This window comes from Aspergillus wentii, assembly GCF_001890725.1.
Source record: "Aspergillus wentii DTO 134E9 unplaced genomic scaffold ASPWEscaffold_7, whole genome shotgun sequence".
NCBI lineage: Eukaryota > Fungi > Ascomycota > Eurotiomycetes > Eurotiales > Aspergillaceae > Aspergillus > Aspergillus wentii.
Window position 1 is genome coordinate 902111 of NW_024467838.1, and position 16153 is coordinate 918263.

General features: G+C 46.5%; 5 protein-coding genes across 5 annotated transcripts; 1 reads left to right on the forward strand and 4 right to left on the reverse strand.

Moving 5' to 3' along the window:
- Positions 1-545: 545 nt before the first annotated feature.
- ASPWEDRAFT_186252 (uncharacterized protein) lies at positions 546-2067 on the forward strand (the record flags this gene model as incomplete). Its single annotated transcript, XM_040832122.1, has 2 exons — positions 546-1775; positions 1843-2067. The coding sequence occupies 2 exons, from the start codon at positions 546-548 to the stop codon at positions 2065-2067; spliced, it is 1455 nt and encodes a 484-aa protein (XP_040685701.1).
- A 132-nt stretch (positions 2068-2199) lies between these two features.
- Positions 2200-3630, reverse strand: ASPWEDRAFT_44043 (putative bis(5'-nucleosyl)-tetraphosphatase). The gene is made up of 2 exons (XM_040836169.1): positions 3356-3630; positions 2200-3264 (listed from the first exon to the last, which is right to left on the reverse strand). Exons 1-2 carry the CDS (start codon positions 3479-3481, stop codon positions 2353-2355), a joined length of 1038 nt encoding a protein of 345 aa, XP_040685702.1. The 5' UTR covers positions 3482-3630; the 3' UTR covers positions 2200-2352.
- A 517-nt stretch (positions 3631-4147) lies between these two features.
- Positions 4148-6097, reverse strand: zfpA (putative C2H2 finger domain protein; the record flags this gene model as incomplete). Its single annotated transcript, XM_040828690.1, has 2 exons — positions 4148-5562; positions 5629-6097. 2 exons carry the CDS (start codon positions 6095-6097, stop codon positions 4148-4150), a joined length of 1884 nt encoding a protein of 627 aa, XP_040685703.1.
- Positions 6098-6298: 201 nt separating this feature from the next.
- Positions 6299-6840, reverse strand: ASPWEDRAFT_646660 (uncharacterized protein). The gene has a single exon (XM_040838756.1). It carries the CDS (start codon positions 6783-6785, stop codon positions 6504-6506), a length of 282 nt encoding a protein of 93 aa, XP_040685704.1. The 5' UTR covers positions 6786-6840; the 3' UTR covers positions 6299-6503.
- Positions 6841-8143: 1303 nt separating this feature from the next.
- On the reverse strand, positions 8144-8629 carry ASPWEDRAFT_30971 (uncharacterized protein; the record flags this gene model as incomplete). Its single annotated transcript, XM_040833487.1, has 1 exon — positions 8144-8629. One exon carries the CDS (start codon positions 8627-8629, stop codon positions 8144-8146), a length of 486 nt encoding a protein of 161 aa, XP_040685705.1.
- Between the last annotated feature and the right edge of the window lie 7524 nt (positions 8630-16153).

Sequence of the window (16153 nt, forward strand, 5' to 3'; positions counted from 1 at the left end):
TTTAACGTTCTGTTCTCTTCCGTCGTTGTCTTACTTCTGTTCGGCCCAAAAGAGCAGGTGCTTGTTTTCAACTGCTCTCTGTTCTTCTCTGAAATCGAAATCGAATCCTATCGTCGGACCGCTATCCAGAAACATTCGTGCCCAAAGCCAACATATCACTGAAACCACTCATTGCTTTTGCGTCACTTGATGTACCTTTCTCTCATCAACCTGCGGTCAAGAGTCTTTCCCCATTGATTATCATCCTGGAAAGCCGTTAGTTGGTCAAAGGGATTTTGAGTAAACCACCCGTCTCGAACAAGCAGGTGAAACCTCTCCATATAGATATAGATGCCATGAGGCTAACACATGAAGACCCTGCAGGTGTCCCGATAAGCCCCAGCCCAACGTACATCAAAAGAAGCCTAATGCACATGCTGTATCTAGCATCCATACACATACAGCCATCCATCAACGGCGGTGAAGTAGTGGGCGATCATAGAAGAAACCAAAGAAACCATCAACGTTCTTATAAAACGATCCTTCACGTTCTGGCTGATCCGGATATGTCCAAACGATGGTTGACTGTTGAGAACAACAACAACGGTGTTGCTTCAGAATTGTCTCCCAAGTGCTTTTTTGTCGAAAACACTGACACAGCCGTCGAGGTTAAGCCTTGCGAACAGTCGCGGATACCACAGTTGGATTATCATCAGTCGAGAAGTCCTGGTACGATGTTTACCAGACGATCAATGGTTCAGGGTCAGTCGCTGAAGGAGAACCTCTGTTACTGGCCTGAAGGATTCATCACTCCCATGGAGGCAGAAACACCTCCAAGACCAAGTAACAGGCCCTTCAGAGAAGAAGAGCCCAGGTCCGTTCACTCATCCCACGATCTTGTCCATCCAGTCCCAAAGCCCAATCTGTACCTGGCTGCCAACAACTTTGCCTCTTTCACCGAAGACAACGAGGAGCAAGACACAGTCTCCCCGTTTGGCCCAGTGGAGAACCCAACAGAGAACAAGCTCTTCTTCGGCAGACAAACTCTGCCCAATAACAACAGTTCCGGGGATCTCTCCTCCCAGTTCCAGCAGTCTCGCGGCTCGTCGGATGAGAGCTCTGTCACTACACTTGAGGATAGCTACACCCACACCCCAGTCCCCTGCACAACCAGTGCCGCCACGCCGCTGTCCTGGGTAACATCCGACATCCCAAGTCCATGGAGCAGCACACATCCTCAAATCCCCGGCCACAGCGATGCCAGCTGGGTCAACGTGCAATGTCTCGCCAACGGAAACCCTTATTACTGCCCCGTCAACCCCGAGTTCGATCCCTCGGTGGCAATCAACGATGGCTGTTTCCATGGCCTCCCTCTCGTGGATCACGATCAATATCCTCCAGAGTCGCCCCTCTTTGTAAATCCATGCAGATCAGACTTTGATTCTGGCTTCAGCAAGGAACAACCCATACCCCCTCAAATTTTTAATCAACTCGTGCCCTTTGCTTCTGAAAATCAGAGCACTTATCGATTGAACCCACCTATCCACGCCCCCGTCACCCACACTCCTGATGCAAACCCATCCCATCGAGATCGAATGAATATCAGAACAATCCCCTGCCACAGCGACACCCGAAACGCATTCCTGATAGAATGCAAGCGCCGCGGCCTCTCATACAAAGACATCAAAAGAATCGGCGGCTTCAAAGAAGCAGAATCCACACTCCGCGGCAGGTTTCGAACACTCACAAAAACAAAAGAACAACGCGTGAGGAAACCACAATGGCAGGAGAAAGATGTACGTTCTGACATACCCCTCCTTCCTTCTTTCCTATCGATAGCCTTGACTAACAAGAACTGTATAGATACAACTTCTCTGTGAAGCAGTCAATGCCTGTTCTGAATCATGCAGGCGAACACCTCGCTCGTATGGCTCTTTCTGTCGCTTAAAAGATACCACGCAGCCACCTAGGATATCATGGAAAAAGGTCGCCCAGTACATTTGGGCCCATGGGGGTTCATATCATTTTGGGAATGCAACGTGTAAGAAGAAGTGGTGTGAGGTACATAATGTCGCTTTCAGTGGTTGAAGTATGGGTTTCTCTTTTCTTTCTTTTTCCTGTTTCAATATCCATTTCATTTAGTAGGTTTCTTTTGTTGACTTTTCTTCTTTTTTCTCTTTTGATTCTTCCTGGTTTCTTTGGTCGATTGTTTGCAAAAAGCGTTGTTGCATTTCTTGTTCTAATTATGGAGAATATTCATAGACCATAATCCTGATCAATATCTCTGTATCAATCAATCTCTTGTCGGTAGATATTCGGAAATTCTGTTTCAAAATAGAAGAAAGAAGAAGAAAAAAGACCGAGTAGATTCATTCATAGAGAAGAAACCCCTCGCAGATCTCTCTGGGGATACCCAATCGTCGCAAGAACGCTCGTCAGTGTCTCCGGACTCCTGCGCAACTCATCCCATTCCGCCTCGGCCTTGACCATCAGCGTACCAGCAAGAATTGTCCCATTCAGCGCAACAACACCAGCCTCAGAGACATTCGCTGCAGCGGCAGCGTCGACCGGTATCCGAGCACTGTCACTTCTCCGCGGGCAAATCATCATCGTCGACTCCGTCATCGCCAGGTTATAGCTGATAGCCGCGGGGCCCTCAGTCGGGATATCCTGCCCTGCTTCTCCCCCCTTGACCGCTACAAAAGCCGTCTTGTAAAGCGAGAGATAAATCGCATGCAGGACATCCGCCGACGGGTTCGCCGGTAGCGGACGAGCAAACTGCGCAAAGGGCAACCGACTCAACCGTCGACATTCACCACCACCCCCAGCAGCACTTGGAGAAACCAAATCAATCAGCGGCTCCCACCCGTCCTCACCATCGCGCATGTCCTCGACCGGCAAAAACTGCAGATGCCGATGCGGCTGACTCGCCCCGCTCTCATCCCCGGAATTAAAAAACGCATATAACCTCCTCGAACCCGAACTTCCCACCTTCTCGTCTCCCCGCCACGCACTCACGCACGCATACGCAGCTTCCAAATCCCCCTTCTCCAAAATATCCGTCTGCGCCTTCCACGCCGTCGTCGCGAGGATGAAGTGATTGGGTATAACGGGGAATTTGTTCAGTACGAGGTTATGCGTTGGATTTGCGGCGGGGATCTGCGCGAGTAGCAAGTCTGGTGATGGGTCGTGGAAGGGGTCTGGTTTGGGTGCTGGGACGGTTTTGTCGGGTTTGGGGGCGCCCGTGGGTTTTTTGGCTAGGGCGGGACAGTAGCGGAGTTGGTACTATCATGAATAACTATTTGTTAGCTTATTTTTTTTTTTTTTTTTTCCTGCTATTTCGGAGTTTGAACGGGAGGGAGGATTGGGACGGTACCGGTATCCCTGATGCGTGGATGATGGAAAGATAGGTCTGAGAAAAGGTGAGATGGCCGGCATCTTTGGCTGTTGTGAAGCGTCTGGATACCAGAGCTGGAAGAGTTTCGGATAGGCTCAATTGCATTTTGGAAGGTCGTTATGTTGATGATTGCTTTGCCTTTGCGGTGTTGTTTTCGAGTGGATGTTGGAGAGTGTTGGAGATTCCCAGGAATGCGGGGCATGTGAACAAGGAGAGATCGACGTCCTGGAGTAGAGTAGAGAAGACGGATAGACCAGCAACTTGGCCACTGATATGTATAATTGCAATTGCTATTAATATTAACATGTGTTGGTATTCGAAAATAGGTATTCTTCAATCTAATGTTGTCAGGCTTATTCTACGCCATATTCGTACAGGAACGTGGTCCCAGATCACGTGGTGCTGTATATCACAACAAATCCGTCTACATTTGTCACAAGATCGTAAGAATAATATGAATACTCGGAGAAATAAAATAGTCTTGCAAGAAATAAATTCGTATATAGATGATAAAGACCTGCATATCAAATTTCTGTTTTCGTCTTTTCCAGACCACAACCCAATCCACGACTAGTATAACAGAGTATATGCCCACTGCAAAGGGGAGTAACCAAGATGGATGAAATGACAATAGAAAATGGTCGAAACGACAGACAAATAAACAAATAGTGGTATCAGTTTTCGGTATATATAACATACAATATCGCTTTAATAATGCAACCTATGCAAGTGGGCAGGTATTTGAACAAAAGGAAAAGTTTGTATCTCTACTCAGGACATCAATTCATCAATGTCCGGAGAGATATTGGGCAGTGGGACTGCTGGTCGTCCAATGAGTTGGTTGGAAGATCTATCCAGCCAAGGACCTCGCTCCTCGTCAGTCGCGCTGAAGATGCCTTCGGCACGCTTCATTGTTTCAACATCCAAGTCGGTGACATATGCTTCACGGGCGGTGCCGTCTCCAGCACCACCGGGAAGCTTGACTCGAACTTCGAACTCATTATCAAGCATCATGTCATCCTTGCACAGACGGCGCTTACCGTCGAAAACGCAGAGAACCCGCTTCTTGATCTTCATGCTCGCGCGAGGGCAGCCCCAAGACTGAGGGTAGTGATCACGGTTACTCCGACGTTTCGATGCGGTTGGAAGCGCTTTGCCCTTTTTGGAGATGGCATTGTTGTTTCCCTTGATGGGACGGAAGGTAGCGTTTGGCTTCCCCTTGGTGGACTTCAGGGATCCTTTGCCCGATCTATTGCTGAGAATGGTTGGGTCGTTCAAGTCGTCATCGTTATTTTCATCGTCTTCGTCGTAAAACTGATCAACGGAGCCAGCCGTGTCAGGTAGATTGTGTTTTTCCAAGGTTTTCTTGACCTCTTCATCCGAGGCTACTTCTGCCAGTCGTTGCTGGTTGATAGCTTCACTGGGCTGCTGGAGCTGTACATATCGGAAGACACAGTCGTCCAAGTGATCATGAAAATCTTGTGCATTCTTGAAAGTAACAAAGCAAGTTGTGCACTTGCCAGTTGCCTGACTAGACTGCACGGTGGATTTCTTGGTCGATCCATTTGGACTCCTCTTGCGGCCGTTGGAGGGCGTCTGTTCCGCATTATGCACAGCAGTCAAGTGACGCCTGAAGATATCGAGTCTGTTGAAAGTCTTTTCGGCCGGGGTGCCAGATCCGGGGCAGAAGCAGCACACCAGGGTTCCTTTGTAGTGGGTGAAGATGTGACGGTTCTTATCATACTTGCGGGCGAAACCCTTGGTATGGAAGGAGCAATCGGTCCGAGGGCACTTTTGAGGCCTTTCGGATCGATGTGTGACCATGTGCGTCTTCAAGTCCTTGAAAAACTTTCCACACTCGGCAATCGGGCAAAAGCCCTGTCCTTTCTGCTCGTCATTGCTCACAGCGCTGCTCGCAGCAGGGCTGTGTGGAGATCGGCGGGAATGGGTCGATAAGACCGATGATTCCCTGACCGCAGCTGGGGCGGGCGATGAAACAGATACCTCCCTTGGCTGTTCCAAAGAAGGTTGTTCGGCGGGGTAGCTTTCAGGCATCGGGACGGGGGATGCCTCGGGGGTCTGGGAGGGCTGGGGCAAGAAGCCCATGTAGTTGGACTGCTCAGGGTATGAAAAGGTAGGGGGAGAAAGATGGGTTTGATTTTGCATGGGCTCAATCAGGGAGAGGGCTATTGAACATATACTCGTCAGATCTGTTATGTATAAGAAATAGGGTTCGACCTGGTCAGACTTACCGACAAATTCCTCTTGGTCCTTCTGGTAAGCTCCTTCGGCGTCCAGGGTGCCCGCGGCATAGTCATTAGGAAAGAACTCGTCCATGACAGCCCCGGGATGTCCCATGCCGTTGCTGGTGTGAACCCAGTTGTCCTGGAAAGCGTGAATGGTTCCCGAGTATGGGGAGCCGACAGCAGAGGAGGAAGCGCTTGCAATGGAAGGTCCAGTGGAAAGGCCCGACATGTGAGGGTCGGCCGACTGAGAGATAGGGATTGAAGGAGGAGTGACGGGCATGGAAGGAAAGCCCGGAGCCTTGATATCAGAGGCTGACTCGGTGTAGAGGCCCGGGGTATCGTAGTAGTGAGGGACACGGGAAGAGTTATAGTTCAAGTGATCGACATGGTAAGCGAAGGGGTCAACAACGGCAGAATCCATCGTAAGCGGTTCAAAGTAGGAAGGGTGCTGTCTGGATGGGTCGACTGCAAGCATTTCGGAACGGATCTCAAACTGGGGCTGAGGGAAGAGGACGAAATCGGAAAGCGGTTCCTCCTGATGCTGCATGCCCTTCTATTTTATTTGACAGCTAGTTGGTTTGTAGAGTAAGGGGTACGTTGGAATGTCGAATATGTATGGCTGGTGCAGCCAATCTGCAAGAGGAAGATCATTAGCCACTGTCCTGTTTCACGATGTATGTATAGATTCGCGACGGGAACAAAGGAATTTGGGCGTACCACGAAAAAGAACAATAAAGTTCGGGCAGAATAACGGACCGTTCCGGAAGGCCTCGTGCGAGACTCGGGATATTATCGAGCGGGAGTTTCTCACGAGGTGCCTTGGGGTGAAGGGAATCGAATAGGATTGTTCGAGGCGGAGAGCTTCTAGCAAGGCAATCTTCTCAGGCAACCAATCGATAAGGCAATGTCTCACGGAGCGAAGACTGTGAGGGATGCCGACTCCAGATTCTTGAAGCAGAAACTGAATGAAGAGAGAAGGCGAGATAGGATAAAACAGTGGATGTCACCTTGCTTCCGGCGAGTAGGAAGCAATTGAGACGGGCAACAAGAGAAGAGGGCAAAGAGAAGATAAAGTAAGAATCCCGTACCTCAAAGGAAGACAGAGGTGTAAAGCAAAGACGGGGAAATCTGCAGAAGAGGTGGAGGGGAGGGGTGGAAAGCATTGTTAAATGCTGGTTACCTCACCCTACGTGATTGTCGGCCCTACGTAGAACTACGATGGTACAGCCATCCAGACTAGGAACTAAAGGTACGGAGAGTAGACTAACTGGAGCCATCCAGACTACTGGAGGTGAATGCGCAGCAGGGACAGGGGAATGACTCTCTAGTTTGCGTCAAAACAGCCCAGTGTGGATCCTAGCGGTAATGAAAAATAAAAAAGAATACATAAAATAATAAAATAAAAAATAAAAAATAAAAAATAAAAAGATCGAAAAGTGGGGAGGAAAGACGAACGACAGGGGGGCGGAGATGCCAGGCCACTGGTCCAGCAGGGATGAGGTAATTACGGCGATAGATTACTTACCATACTGAGCAGGTACGAAGGTACTTACTCTCTGCCTGCACTGCCGTCTTCTCTTGCTGCGCTCTCGGTTACCTAATTCTGGGTCGATGCCCTGCAGTCGGACCCATCAGACTCGATAGAGAAACGTCATTCCCAGTCGGTCGAGGACCCAGGGGCCATCTGGCGATCTGACAGGATCACTGCCCTACTGGATTCAGATCATGTTTATCTCTAGAAAGAGAGACAAGATGAAACTGAAGAAATCGACTATGTTTGGTGTCAGGTTGAAGGCATCTTCATTCCGTTGGTTCCTGCATGGATTCTGGAGTTTGGTTAACATCGGGCCTAGGGTAATACCGAGTAATCAATCTGTCCTGTCCGCGGTTCGTTTAGGTTGTGATCGCCCGATTCTCAGTGCGTGAGATCCTCAGGCTCCATCCGACCAAAGACGATCGATAAACAAGTGTCGCAAAAACACCTCAACTAAGAGAATAGTTTCGATTCTCTAGAATTTTTTCTCAAAATAGACGGTAAAAAAAAAAAGAAATAGCACGTCAATTTCCAGGACCCTGGGAGCATTGTCAAAATTGGAACGCGAGATGACAGTGCCACGGGCGCATTGTCGACCTTCGTATCCGCAGGTGTCATCGGCAAGTCCGTGTCGAGTGTCAAGCGCCAGAAAATACATTCTTCCGCTGAACTTGGCACTATCGGTACGCCATTTGACGACCTACCTATCTAAGCTTTGAGAATGGTTGTTCTTCCATGTTGTGATGATTTCACTCCAACTCAATTTCGAGAAAGTTTGCTTTTAGCAGATCCATCCATGGATCCTATGAAGCTTGTGCTTTATGAAATATGTCTGTTCTGTCTCTCTATTTTTATTTTTCTATGGATCTGTGATTCTGTTTCAACCTACTACTAGCACCGAAGACCACGCACTGTAGGACAGACCACTCCATGTCCAACATTAGAATACGATTAAAATGTCCCGTCAGTCCGGGTCGCGTTTTCTGCTCAGATCATCATCGTCATCCACGGCAGTAGTTGCCTACTAGCCTGTCGACTACGGGTGACGGAAGTGCTAGCATCACGCCAGCAACAATTGGATCTGACCCCGTGGCCGTCAGTCCCGAGAGCACACACAATGCCAATGGAACCCTTCCATGGATGCACCGCAGCGCTAGGCCCGGCTGGGGTTAGTGGTGGGGCCTCTGCTTGACGATCTTGGCCCGGTCGCTCCACAACCCCAGCCCTTTGAGGAATCCTGCATTTCGCGCTGTCTCTGACGATTGGCACACAGTCCGTGCCAGACAAATGAAGCGTGTCCATCTCGTCCCAATCATCGGTCAAGGATGGAGGGATGGGCGGGAAATGCCACTCCTTTGGTCGTCCGACATCGACGTGCGTGTTCGCCGTACTGTAAGGTACGGCCCTGGTGCCTTGATTCATCCATGGTATGGCTTGAGATCCCCTCGAACACGCCGATTCCCACTCTTCCATATCTGATTTCCGACAAACCCATGCGAATCATGGCCAGTTATGCCGGTCACGTGGACTACATATCTTCCCATCGGAAGATTGTTAAATGTCAACAATGCGTGTCATGGATATTTTGAACACACTATCTAGTATCTACCTATAGTGTCCACCTAGATTATCAGTATTGAATCTGTATTTTATCTAATGGTAAACAAAATGTCAAGTCGATCTGTGGCTCAACAAGGCTGAGTCTCGAGATGACAGCCGAACAAGCCTCGAATGGCCCAACGAAAAGGAAAATGACGGAACTAATGCACCACTTTGACGTGAAGCCACTTGGCTGGAAACCCATTTTTTCATAATCGAATGCCCTTGTAATCTAGACCCAAGCGAAGACGGGGGAGTGGGACACCAAGGTGCCGATTGCAGAAGACTAATGCAGGCCTCAGCTTGAATGTTCGACGCTCTTCTCCGAAACAGGTCGGTGAGGCACTGGAAAAACATTAGCGCCACACCCTAGTACCCTTGTTCAAGCCACAGTGAACCAGCCTATCACCGTCGACGTCAAGGCCCGGCCCGCACCATTATTGGAAGATACACTGCGCGCCAGCAGCCCTCTGACGTCTGATTCAGACATGTGAGGCGCAGTAGCATTTATTTTTACACCGCCCCAATCTGTATTTTTTTCCCCCCTCCGTGTTGAGTCGACTTGTCCGAGTTGGAGATCAGGGAATCTTTTCCACTTCCTGTAAGCATCGTAAGGTCGGTACCATCCATTTCGCAGACTAGCATCTCAGTCCCACTCGACCGACTGCCCAACATTTCAATTTACCTTTTGGCTTTTCTGTTTGAGGAAAATAATTGACAGCACTATGACGATGAAAAAGCATGATCGTGACTTGACCGATATTTCCGTGAGGATTTCCCGAGCCACGATGCCACAGCTGACAACGCTACAACGCTGTTTTCTTCACTATTCAAACTAAGTGGATTTTTTCTTTTGACTTTTTCTTTTTCGCTTTTTTTTTTTTTTTTCTTTCTTTCCAATAGTACCCGGCCACGGGAGATTGGACTATTCTGGAAGGTTGAAAAGTCACCGTCCAGAAATGGAATACGAGACCGTCACCGTATGCATATCAATGGAGTTGATGCTTCACGGATTTAACTATAAACAATGGCGAAAGGATCGTCAGAAACCTTAACTATTGTCTTATCTGACTGACTCGTCTTCATCAAGGTACTCTGACTATGCACACTATAATTATGAAAACGATAATACCCATATCCCACAACATAAAATCATGAAGATATTTTCCCCCAAAATATCGTAGCGACTCCAAAAAGAATAAACAAACCATGCCCCATGGAGATACTCGGATCCCACTTCTTGAACCACCGTACCATGGCTCAAGATGGGTCTCCAGGAAATCCCAAGAACATTCTCGTGGGCACAGATGAAACACCCAAAATCCCAAGCTCCCCCCACAAAGCCTAAGTTCTTCCCTTTCTCCTCATTCGGCTTTAGGGCAAGATGAACATCGAGATGAGCCGAGAGACACAATCGTCGCACTAGCCGAGTTCCGAGCCAGCAAGTCTCGTCCGCTGTCATTTCCGGATACAACTTCTTTTTTTTTTTTTTCTTTTTCCCGGACCCGCTAGTTAGTAGTGTCGTAGTGGGGATTAACTGAGCCACAGCTTGCAGGTGTCACTGCCACACTTACATATTGTGGGCACTGCCACAGTTTCCGCAGGATATGAGATGTGTTCGGTCTCTCCGACGCCAAGATTTACGTTGCAGCAATACGGTGATGTAATGATCTTCCTTGCTGACTCCATGCTATGTAGGTAGTGTACTCTCGTACTCTCGTACTCGCTCAGTATCTCTCTGCCAGTCTGCACAGCCTATACAGAAAACTCCATGAATGACTATGAATCATCGCCAAATCCAACTACTCAGTGGATACCCGTGCCACACTCAATAGTACAGTACACATACGTAGTCTACTCCATCCAAGACCATGATCACCACAAACAATCCAAGATGAGACTAAAAATTAAAAACACACGCGATGGGTACTCATACTATTGAAAACCCATCATGCAGATCACTTTTATTACCATATACTGTATACGGTATACAGCGTAAGGGAAAACCCCAGACCCAGCTGGCATTTCTCAAGCCACAGCTCACACGTGGTGAAAGGCTCCATCCTTCCCGTCTGACGTGTGAATCCATTTCATGATAGTTGCTGTAGTCTGTACCTAGTCTGCTGGGTCCCCTTGCTGAGCCCCTTGTTCTGGAGTTGTTCGATGGCTATGACTTTGTCTATACCCGGTTAGACTATAAAGTACTGGTTTAGGTACAGTCGCACATCAGCAGTAACACTATACAAAATCCACAGTATACTCAAATCTGCAGACCCTCAATACAAATACAATCAATACAGCATACACCGTGGAGAATGGAGAATCAGCCCTAGGATGCGCCCTAATCCCTGTTCACCATGTGCGTGTCAGCCAGTCAGCTGTCAGCAGACTGGTTTCTGTGCTATATACAGAAATAGACGAACTAGTCCAAAGAGCGAACAAGCGCTATGGCCAAGCTTGTCTGGGAAACGATCGACTCGAGACTAATGAGCATGTGTCCTATCAGGTCTGAGAGTGAAGTCTGGGGTACTGTAGTGTTTGTTATATTTATCTTGTTTTTATTAGGTAAATATGAGATCCGGATTCAGTAATTATGTTAACTAGTATACAGCAGGCATATATGATGAGCATATGTGCGAGCGTTACGACGCATCTTTACAGATCCAATATATATTTCATACTGGAGGTCAGATCATATGCACAAACCAAGATAGGCAAGAGTCTCGTATCCCAGATATCCTGTCATACGGAGTACTGTTGTCTCAGACTGAATCAACAAAACGCCATGCCATGTGCTTTGACTTTGCCGAGATATATTATCGAATTCTGTACCAGACTTTGGCACTCAATAGTGCATCCTGGACGGATGCTTGGCTTGAATGCAAGGATTAAGGCTTATTTCGCATTACTTTATTTAACTTAGCCCCTGCTTTTGTGGAATGTTCATTTATATATTTTGATACTACTCCGTATCTAGGGTCGATTACAGTGCAGGGATGCCATGCTGAGTTTCAAATTCGTTTGATCATCTATGCAGACGAAGTAAAGACAAGAATAGAAATATTACCACAAAATAAGTGATGGATATGTACTGCGTACAATCTCACTCGTTCCCTGTAATCTGGCTCAAGTGGCATTTAACGGTGTTCTCCGAAGATATGTCCGTGCAGCCAATTATTGACAATCTGACAGAAACGGGGCGGTTACCTGTCAGACCCAATTAAAAATAAAAAAGAATCACCGTTATACGAAGATTTTATTCAATAGTAGCAAGAATACTCCGTGGGCGGTAGAAGAAGAAATGTTAATACGTGTTATTGTCTCCTTTTTCTGCTGATCTTTATTCTCCGTTCTTGAGTGCTGACAAGCGCGCTGACCTGGCCATAGCTTTATTGTTATTCCAAATGATAGAGTCGAAATACTCTGTAAACAATGGTTATTATCTTTATTATCTTTAATAGAAACCCCTGGATAGTACAGAATAGCAAGTAAGCACTAGAAGAATATTCGAAATTCTAGCCCCTCCCCCTTTTCGTGAATAGAGATTATGATACCAGCATTGTCGACGATCGTATTTTGCTGCCCCGCGCCGGGGAAATCAATTCCGATCTAAGGCTCAACATGGCGACCATTTGCTTTTAGTTATAAACTGATTGAGTAATAAATTAATTTTGATAATTCTATCACACTGACTGACTGGCATAGCATGGATAAATACGATGTCTCCATGACTATGGATTGTGCTACAGTAAGCAGCGTGTATGTAACGGGTACTGACCACTGACGTATCACGGGTGCAGGCTCAAGGGTGGGAAAGTCACCCCCGTTACAGTCTTACAAGGGTGGTAAGGTAAGATGCAACAGGCATTCTGCATCAGACAGCATAAATTAGTCGATTGATACATCATATTTTCCAGTCTGCTTTCTGCCAACGACCTTCCTAATCATGAATCGGCCCATTTTTTCACGACCACACCGCAGTGTCCTTGATGATGCTGTGCTGTCATATTCAATCGCTCGGTTCCATGTGGCACGGGTCGCGAATGAGGCCCACTTGCTAGTATCTGGGCTAGTAAGGTTATGTCTTAGGTCTCCTCGGAGGGAATTCAACATAAAATAAATATGAATATTTAGTGAATAAATATGGGTGGATTATGCTGGATATGAATTTACTGCAGTAACTGATTCATGGGTTAAATCTTTTACAGGGGGATATTTGTATTCTTATCATGCATTACTAAGGCAGGTTGAACCATGGATGGTATCATGCACCCTGACCATGGTATGGTGACACGGCAGCCCCGATTCAGGTTGAGATCTTGGTTGGATCTCCTGTATCACCAAAGTATATCTACATCTAAACCACTGGCAGAAATATCTCCATCTTAGATAGTCATCTTATTGCTATGGTGGTTTATATCACCTGCCTATACAGTATTCGCCGAATACATAGTAAATCCACATACGGAGTACTGCATCTATATCCATAGCTATGTCTTTGTTTTATCCACAGCGACCTCTGTAGATCTACTACACATGCATTGTAGATCGGCGTTGAATCCTGTTTTTCCCATCTCCGACAAATGCTGTTTCCGTAGGCCCGAGCATAAAGCAACAGCAGCTGCTATATTTTGAAATTGGCGACAATATCACACCTGTATGCAAGTGCAGTCACATAGTCCTTACTTCCTGGTCGACAGACTGAAATTGTGTGTCATGGGTAAGCAACTATTGGAGGGGAGAGGCGATGTCGTTGTGCCGTTGACAGGCGAGGGAGTGGTGGACCTTGCAGACTTGCATCGAGATCAGTCTTTTACATAGTAGGTAATATGTATAATACTGTTGGAGGTCAAAGAGTTGATGTGATGGTAATGCGTATGAGAGGACTGCACAGGTTAACAGTGTAGATTGCTTTTTCCATTCTTATTATCAATTACATTACGGAGTATCAACTTGATATTTCTCATAACTCTACCTTGGTCGGCAGGCCAACTGAAATAGGAATGTGTGGATGGACATAAAGTTTGAATGACTCGTGCCGAAAACATGCGAAGATGGGATCTGAGACAAAAAAGGTAGGCGGTCCAGAGTTACCGTGTACGGCGTAGAAACCATTGCTCTGGGTCGATCTTAGGAATTTTGATGGGGACAGTAATACATAATAAAAATAATACCAATAAAAATAAAAAATAAAAGACCTTGAAAATGGGCGTGTCATTCCTAATTCCGTGCATGATCGGCAGTTCTCCACTGTAAAATACAGTACGTCCCCAGCAAGGCGTAATACAGATCCATCCACCTCGATTCCATGGATCTGATCCAAGCCCTCAGAGTCAAAAACATGGCGGATCGCGGCCAGAAAACATACGCAATTGTCTTCATAATATTATGAACCAAACATGAAGAACCGCGAACCCATCCCGTCTTGAACAGTGGCTTGCGACTAGGCGTAGTGGCGGAAGGCCTCCGCGAACCAGTCGCAGCCAATCAGAGGGCGGGGGTATACCCACCCGCGATGGTTGTGGCTGGCTGAGATGAGGGCTTGCAATGACCGGATGGAGGAATGGACAACGAAGACGATCTGCAATCAGGCAATAGTGTCGGTAGCCCCGAGCATAGCCATGGGAAAAATTTTGGGAGAAACGGAGTTGACGGAGACGTGGGAGTTGGGGGTTTGATGCCTGAGGTAGAAGAGGCATTGTGTTTCTATATCTTATATTCTATATCTTATGCACTATATCTTATACACTATTCATATTCCATATCTTCTATCCTCTTCCATATAGGTCTATCTACTTATGGATCATACTCTGTATATCCATGTCGATATTCTATATCCTATATCCTATAACCGGATATCATTAGATCCACGGTTCATCCGAACATTGGTAGCCAAGCTTTTACCCGACGGTTCAACCGAGTATACACTCTCCAGCTTCAACAACGTCAATAAAGTTCATCTGTCAGCTCATATGTCACAGAATAAAGTTACCAGGGACATTTGCCACTGATTATCTTGCTATATCCATCCCGTTTTATGCATGTATGTATACCTGACTTGCAGTTCAGCTAACGTTGTCTGATATGAACCACCGACATTATCCTATAGGTATACCCAGTAATACTAATAACCGAGGTCAAATTTATTTGTCAATATATCATCTGACAGTCTCAAACCTGATTGAGATTGCTGCAGACTCGGGAGAAGCAATTCGACTCTCGAGCAATATACACTGATAGGTACTACCTATTAGGTAGTATAGTAGACGTAGACTTCAGCTCCTCATTTTTCCTCGGCCGGGATGAATCGACGAATAACAAGAAACCAACAGGGCGATAATATCTTCGCCTGGTCTGATTGGCGGTTCGCGTGCTCGGATCCTGGTTTCTGTCGGTTTGTGCTGTTGTGTAACGCATGCAGTGAGAGTTGATCAGACTGACATCTTTACGAGAGTACCGACTCTTGACTGGAATACACTATAAGATTATAAATATTATCAGGGTTAGTCTACAAGTTGATATGGTCTATTTGGTGTAGCGTTGATATAACCTGTTCTTGCAGGTCCACATTATGTAGCATGATTTGAGTTGATATCCAAGAGGTTGGCTGGTTAATCAAACAGATATACCGCATATGACTTCAACACTACGCGATCAGGTTTATTGGTGATGATAGTGTGATGGGATCTCTAGTGCAATGCTAGATTCTACATTAAGATATATAATCTAGAAGCACTGCCATCTACAAATAAATAATAGTAACAGTAATAATAAAGCACATGCAAATCTTACAACATAAACCCTGCATAAACCTGGAAAAAAAAATCAACAACAAATAAGACACAATCCCCCACCCCAAGGGCTTCGGGCTAATCCTTCCATATTGAGGGCGGACGAAAATGTCATCACGAACCGCGAATGTGTAGGCCAATCAGGCTCTGCAGAGATAGGAGGGTGTTCGTGCGCTTCTTTTCTCTTGGTATTGTTGCCACTGGAGATCGACTGGGTGGGATGCAATGGCTGCTTTCGTGACTTGGTAGGGATTCCGGCGAATGGGGCTGTCGATTGAATGATCTGCTGCCTATGAGTATTGTATTGTTATATCCATTATATTTCATACTATTCAGTGCATTGGAGTAATAGATGGATAGGTTATAGGTAGAGGAGGCTATGCTGCATAAATGTATAGTCATGCTGCTTATAAATTGTGCCAGTGGCAAATGGCTCTTTGTTACCCGGATTAGGAAACAATAACTTCATCTACCTGACTTTTATACTGTAGTATAGCATTATTGACTCACAAATAAAGAGCAGAATATATGAATAAATATAAAATAAATCCTCCCACGTAAAACATCATCTCAACTGCCAAGTAAATGGGTTGACTCAAGTGCAGTG